Source organism: Hoplias malabaricus, chromosome 7, assembly GCF_029633855.1.
Source record: "Hoplias malabaricus isolate fHopMal1 chromosome 7, fHopMal1.hap1, whole genome shotgun sequence".
Lineage (NCBI taxonomy): Eukaryota > Metazoa > Chordata > Actinopteri > Characiformes > Erythrinidae > Hoplias > Hoplias malabaricus.
The window spans coordinates 2,347,391-2,354,949 of NC_089806.1; the positions used below are offsets into that span (position 1 = coordinate 2,347,391).

The 7,559-nt window shown below is 39.5% G+C and overlaps 1 protein-coding gene across 1 annotated transcript; it reads right to left on the bottom strand.

The window, feature by feature from the left end:
* Positions 1 to 311: 311 nt before the first annotated feature.
* LOC136701606 (zinc finger protein 420-like) lies at positions 312 to 5,988 on the bottom strand. Its single transcript, XM_066676228.1, has 2 exons — positions 5,923 to 5,988; positions 312 to 2,776 (listed from the first exon to the last, which is right to left on the bottom strand). Exon 2 carries the CDS (start codon positions 2,681 to 2,683, stop codon positions 1,019 to 1,021), a length of 1,665 nt encoding a protein of 554 aa, XP_066532325.1. The 5' UTR covers positions 2,684 to 2,776; positions 5,923 to 5,988; the 3' UTR covers positions 312 to 1,018.
* Positions 5,989 to 7,559: the final 1,571 nt, after the last annotated feature.

Genomic DNA, 7,559 nt, shown 5'->3' on the forward strand with positions numbered 1-7,559 from the left:
TTTTTTAACTGAAGGAATGTGTCCTGTCTGGTGCTTTACTGCAGTGCTATAATCACAAAACCTCCCATTCCATTATTCCAAATTAGGTCTATGATAAAAACATAAAGACTGTAAAGAATATTAAAACATGAATGGATTTTTCTTTCACTCTAAGCGCAACTTTCACTCTCAGGAACATTAAGCCTCCAAAGAGAATTAGATGACATAATAAGTTTAATATATTCATGAGCCACATTTATGCAACTTCATACCGGCATGAATAATAGAAAACTGATATAGAACTACTAAAAAAGAAGCTCTTGTACCCATTTTGAAAAGTTTTCCCCCTCCCATATATTAATGTGCCACAAACAGGAAGCTAATATCATCAACCATTCCCATTTTATTAAGGTGTATCCATATAAATAGCCCACCCTGTAGTTGCAGTTGTGTATGAATGTATAAATAAACTCCAATGGAACATGGAAGTAAAAGATGTGTACATATGTCAATATGGGGGGAGGTATTCTCATCTTCAAATGGGGGGCATGGCAGAAAAGCTTTAGGAATCATTGTGTTAAACATTGCTGTTTTAATTACAATTGTTCTTTAGATTATGTGCCAGAACTTGGTGAAAGTCAGAGAAACATTAATGTGTCCATGTGGGTTTCTTCCGGATTCTCGAGATTCCTCCCACGGTCCAAAAACCCATGTGGATTGGCTACTCAAAAGTGTCTATAAGTGTGTGAATGTGTGTGTGAGAGTGTGTCACATTAAGATGGACTTGCGCCCCCTCCAGGATGTCCTTTGCCCCCAGCAATTCCAGGTAGAATCCTTACTGCCTGAACTGGATAAGCACTTACAGACAATGAAAGAAAACAATGCATATTTAATGTTTATAAACCAGTAAAAACACTTGTTCAGCTATGAAACTCAATAAAGTTCCCCAGCCAGAAGCATGACCATATCAGCAAATCTCCACCTCTTCCTTAATGCATTTATGAATCTTTGAATCCTGATGTCAGAAGGTACTCCCACACTAGGTGCAGTGGTCCTGCTTCTGATCTGGGTGAAGGCATTGATGTTTCTTGAGGCTACTCTGTTCAGTAAAACTTTTCCCACACTCTGAGCACTGATGCGGCTTTTCTCCTGTGTGAGTGCGATGGTGTCTTTGGACATTTGACAGTCTATTAAAACTTTTCCCACACAATGAGCACTGATACGGTTTCTCTCCTGTGTGAGTGTGCTGGTGTTGCTTTAGAGACTTGCGTAGAGAAAAACTCTTCCCACACTCTGAACAAGAATAAGGTTTTTCTCCTGTGTGAGTGCGCTGGTGACATTTTAGAGTACCCAATACAGTAAAACTCTTCCCACACTCTGAGCACTGATACGGTTTCTCTCCTGTGTGAGTGCGCTCGTGCTTTTGGAGATGAGACAGTCTATTAAAACTTTTCCCACACTCTGAGCACTGATACATTTTTTCTCCTGTGTGAATGTGCTGGTGTTCTTGGAGATGACTCCGTCTGTGAAAACCCTTCCCACATTCTGAGCACTGATACGGTTTCTCTCCTGTGTGAATGCGCTGGTGTTGCTTTAGAGAACTGTGTTGAGAAAAACTCTTCCCACACTCTGAACAGGAATAAGGTTTTTCTCCTGTGTGAGTGCGCTGGTGACATTTTAGAGTACTCAAGTCTGTAAAACTTTTACCACACTCTGAGCACTGATGTGCTTTCTCTCCTGTGTGAGTGAGATGGTGTCTTTGGAGATGACATGGTCTATTAAAACTCTTCCCACAGTCTGAGCACTGATACGGTTTCTCTCCTGTGTGAATGCGCTGGTGTTTTTGGAGAAGTCTCTGTCTGTGAAAACCTTTCCCACACTCTGAGCACTGATATGGTTTCTCTCCTGTGTGAATGCGCTGGTGCATTTGGAGATGACTCAGTACATGAAAACCCTTCCCACACTCTGAGCACTGATACGGTTTCGCTCCTGTGTGAATTCTCCGGTGTTCTTTTAGAGAACTGCGTCGAGCAAAACTCTTCCCACACTCTGAGCAGGTATAAGGTTTTTCTCCTGTGTGAATTATCTTGTGGCTTTTTAGAGAACTCAACTGAGTAAAACTCTTTCCACACTCTGAGCACTGATGTGGTTTCTCTCCTGTGTGAGTGAGATTGTGTCTTTGAACACTAGACAGACTGTTGAAACTTTTCCCACACTCAGAGCAGTAATATGGTTTCTCTCCTGTGTGAATGTTCTTGTGCATTAGGAGATGACTTGGTACATGAAAACTCTTGCCACACTCTGAGCACTGATATGGTTTCTCTCCTGTGTGAATGCTCCGGTGTTCTTTTAGAGACCTGTGTCGAGAAAAACTTTTCCCACACTCTGAACAGGAATAAGGTTTCTCTCCTGTGTGAATGCGCTGGTGTCTGTGAAAATTACTCTGCTGGATAAAACTCTTTCCACACTCTGAGCACTGATATGGTTTCTCTCCTGTGTGAATGTGATGGTGTGCTCTGAGATTACTCTTTTGATTAAAACTCTTTCCACACAATGAGCAGTCGTATGTTTTCTGTTTATCTGTTATTTTCTCTGTTCTTCCAGCAGATGTGTCACTGTGGAGGGTAGATGATGTTGTTTCTGGAGAAATGGCGCTTCCACACTCTGTATTTTCACATTTAATCTCTCCTGATCTCCACATCATGTTATATTCCTTTTGGTGAGTTTGAGAAAGTTATGTAGGAATTTCTTAGACACCAGGAGCAGGAGACAACACCAAAAGTGATGTTTTTCTTTTCTGGAAGTGAAAAAGAAAAATATATAAGTGTGACTGTCATGTACCAGATCCAAGCATAACTCAGCAAAGTCAGGACTCTTAGGCAGTCCGAGCCAAAAAAACCCCAACATCTCAGTATGTTAATGTAGTTAATTTTTTCATTTTGCATTGCCATGACAATACACAGTGCTAATGAGTGATTTATAATCTATTTTTTATGTCTGTTCCATTGTTCTGTTATGGCTACTATTGAGAAATGAAAATTACATTGCTGTTTTGTGTATATGTTATGTATAATGCTCTGTGTAATAACACATCGACAGACTATATATCAAGCTACTAAAATCGTTTTATCCACAAATCTTAGTGACTTGGTCTAAGGTCCTTTGTCTCCACTCCTGCTAAATCCAGAAGGTGGAGCCTCAGGACTAAACTGACTGAAACACTGTGGCTCTGCCAAACCCTCAGAGTCCAATCAGAGCACAGGCTCCTCCCCTGAGAAGGGAGCTAAGTAACCCGTGAAAAGCCCGTGTGTGGATGGAGTAGGTCAGTTACAGTGAGAGTTACAGTCAGTGTAAGAGACAAAGTCGGAGTCACAGTCGGAAGTCGAGTCAAGTTCCTACTTTGAATCAGTGAGATCAGCGAGCGAGAGAGCAACTACAAAGGCATAACCTCAACAAAGCATTATCGATCTACAACAGCAATCCTCCCAGAAATACCTGAATACCCCAAGAACATCTTCGAAAAGAACTGACTCCATTTTAAGTATCAATCCTTCTGCAGAAAGGTAATATATTTAATTATTAATTATATTTAACTGTTAATAAAATACTTGTTTCTTTTGTTTCCTTTACTCATTCTTTATTGCTCCACAAAAGCTTGGTTTGGCCAAAGAAGTGAGCACGTCTGAGATTAGTTTATAGAATAGAAGTATAATCCCCAGATGTCGGCATTCACGCAGGACGAATTGCTTCACCGAGCCGCCGAATCCGCCGTCCAGAGTGCAGAAGAACCAGCCACCCCAGATCAAGAACTGCTGGCGTACTCGAAAAGGCTTGAGACCTCCAACCAGGAGTCACCGCTTCCCAGGGCCCCACCAGAGACAGCTCTCAGATTCCCTGACTACACAGCAGAAGGTCGGTAACGCCGGGATCCCAACTTCAGACCGGCACTTCATCTGAAGCAAACCGCTGTGAAAAGTTCTTTGGTGGTCCGGTATGCTTTCATACTTGCTCTCAGGGTGAATGCCAAATCCAATTTAACTTTAACGACTAAACACCTCCTTTAGTTAACAGTGATAATTAATTTAATAGTCTCAGTTAACACACTATACATATTCATTTCCTTTCAACGCACATTATTGAACGCCATGAAAGGGGTTGGTTCACTAATTAGCCTGCCTATGAATCTTTAATAATTAATTCCATGTTGTGAAATTTATTGCTATCCAAATAAATAACTTTTCTATATTATACAAGTGTTCTGTGTTTTTATAAAGGTCATAAAGGTCAAGTGTAAACCCAGGTCCAAGAACTCACCTTTTAACCTAGAGAAATTGCATATTCATACTTGGATGAAGTTATATGCTTTACATGACCATATGGATTTGGATCAAGTGAAATGCAAATGGACAGTCTCAAAATCCAAAAACCCCTTGAAAGAAAATGAACATAGATATGTCTTGGGAAAGGTGAGTTACTTGATCCACAAATGCAGATTCAACACTTTATAGTTTAAATTAGGAACTTTAATTGTGAATAGTGAAATAAATGTGACATGTGTGTAATTTGTAGATTAACGTTTATGCATTTGTCAAGTATTTTGAGACTAATCTTTCTCCATTGACTACTACCTGTTGATCAAGTATCAAGTCTGTAGGCCTTACAGTTTGGGCTGTGCAATTCATTTTAAAGCAGAAACATTTTCAGGAGGAATAATAATAATCTTAACAATTACAGTTAGGTTCCTTGCACTGTGGTAATGTACTCTAAATAAACTCAGGCCACAGAGAGAGCATATTATCCTTGTAAACAAATCAGAAAATATCTTCACAGAAAACAAGCTCTGTGCACTTGTTCCGTGGGATGTGAATGTCTAGTTTCTGATTAGTTGTTGATGAGCATAAAAATTGTTGAATCAATTCTTACTGTTCATGTTCAATGCAGAAGAAACCATTATTTCTCTATGTTTTAATCACACAGTCCAGCGCTGGAAAGTCACCCTATACTGATTAATGCTGCTTTTCGTTTACCACGTTCCAGTTAAATGTTCAGAAAATGCTATGCAGTTATTAGCATTATTAGAGATGCTAGTTGAAAACAGTGCACTGTGAGATGTTTACATTTTTAAACATCATGGAAAATCATCCACATACAGAGAGTGGACATCATTGTGTGTACGATTTAATGACACACAAATAGATAGTAGCCATGTATTTTCAAATTAGATTGAATTCAGGGCTGGTGAGACTCCAGTTTAAACATTTTACTTGTAACACTGACATCCGAGTTCAACTTGAACCATCATTACAGTGTTGGTGTATGAGCCTCTTGGAGTTCAGACAGATTCCTCAGGGTGAGCTCACCTCAGACCTCCTTTTTAAAAGAAGTACTTGAGGTGGAGGAAGATGGAGGTCCATCAAATGGTGGAACAGCACACAGGAACTACAACTGCTGTGAATGGACTGAGAACAATGAAGTTCTCTCTGAGACATTTCAGAAGTTCACACTGGAACTGCAGGGGCCCCTAACACAGCCGCTCCAATGGGACGCTCTGGAGGAGAGAAACATAAGGGCAAGGGCCCCATGTTTAATGCTAAGTGTGGGCTAGAGAGGAATAAACCCCTCAGCATTGGGCTGTGGAGCAGTGGAACTGTGTTCTTTACAATGAGTCTGAGCAGTGTTGGTGGAGGACCACCTTTTTACCTCATAAACCCAGTGTATATTCAGAAACAGATTTACACACTGAGGTCAAAAGTATGAGGACACCTGACAACCCCACAGTCCAAGCTAAGAGCTAGCATTAGCCTCCTGAGCTGAGTGTGGAGCAGCTCCTACATTTCCCCCATTCTCCATCTTCCTTTTCAGAGAGAGAACATGTGTCCCCCGTTTCTGAGTGAGTTCAAACCCAGTGTAAACAGTGTGGAAAAGTCTTACACAGATCTTTACCTTCAATAAAACACCTCCTGATTTATCTCCAGCTCAAAGCTCTCCTTCTGCTCCTCCCTCACAGAGTCCTCACCCAAAGCACCACCCCCTGTGATTTCATTGGCTGCAGCTCCACACAGCAGCGCTCTGATTGGCCTGTGGCATAGCAACAACATACAATAAAAGTCCCCTCCAACAAGTAATAGGACTGGCTGAGCCACTCACTGTGTCAAAATAAAAGTTGTCTCATGTAATTCACTCACTTTTTCAAAAGTGTTCAAACTCTGATTATATTCTCTGTGAAAATTAAAGTCCCTTTTAAATAAGAAATCTGCAGTAAAATGATCCAATTAAGGTGCCATTAAGTCTGAGTTTGAATTAGTCAAGTGTTAAGGCTGCTTTTTCACTTGGGGTTTCCAGGTATTCTTTCACAAAGATACCAGTTTGTATTTGAGAATATTCTAACAGGTTTAATTCATACAACATAAAAACTGGAGTGCAATGATATTTGAAAAAAGATCAAATTTGCCAGGAACAATTACTTACTTAAAGTGTTTCCTGATAGGGTCAATATTTATTAATCTACACAGAGTGGAGTGTGCATTCAGAAAAGCTTGAGCCACTGGTGGCAGGGCCTCATTAACGTAACGTTGGGATGTCCAAGAGCCTGTAACGAAGACCAAAGGTAATCAAGCATTGTACGAAATTAGCCTGCATGCCATGACACCAGGCCTTCTGGACATGTGACGTGTGACAATGAACCATTCATCTCTGTGCTGAATTACTCACTGTAAACAAGGCTGTGTATTACATTACACAGGGCTTTATCAGTCAAATCTTTATATAGAAATGTAAGTATTTATACATAACTAATGCTCTGTTTATTTATGAAGTATATGTTACTTCTAATTGAAAAAAAATATACAGGTTCTTGTTTTTAAAAACACTCAATTTCACAGTTACTCTGTTAATTTCATCTGTTTCAGTCAAGATCAGGAGTTTTATTTCTTCATTTAATTTCAGTTTTTTAGCTTGGTATTAACTGTAATTAAAAAGTTTTCAATAATCATAAACTGCCAGGGACTGACAAGCTAAAGTAGTTTCATTATTTATCTACATTTTACATTACTATTTTAGTGCCAAATATCGAAAATGAATAAGATCTTCTGGCCATAAAGGTATTCATTTGTGTCTTTTAAAAGAGTATCAGTTTGTGTATTAAAGTGGCTTTGTAAACAAATTACACCTCAGCACTACATATATTGTCATAGTGCCACCAATTATGTGAATTACACTGGCAAATTGTCTAACATTTTCATCCGTAGATTATAATACTTGACTCTAAATGTGGTAATGGACAGGAAGATGTTTTCTCCAATTTTGTTCTGCTTTTCTACAATGTCTTGTTAAGGTATTTACTCTTTCTGCAACTCTCCATGTAGGTATCTGTTTGTCAGAGGTTTTCTTAATTATTTCAAGGTGCCACCAGATCATTTAGTGATGGGCAGTTTAATGGTTCATTCAATATACCGTTTAAAATTCTCATGGGCTGTGTTTATTACATACTGTAATGCTGTAAACACATTGCAGATCATTGGAGATTTTACAAGTGCCTAGTTTGTGTTGGTCTGAAGTTTGTGGTGATTGACAGGTCTCTC

Coding starts and splice junctions, on each gene's coding strand:
- LOC136701606 (XM_066676228.1), bottom strand. CDS start 2,683: ATGATGTGGAGATCAGGAGAGATTAAATGTGAAAATACAGAGTGTGGA.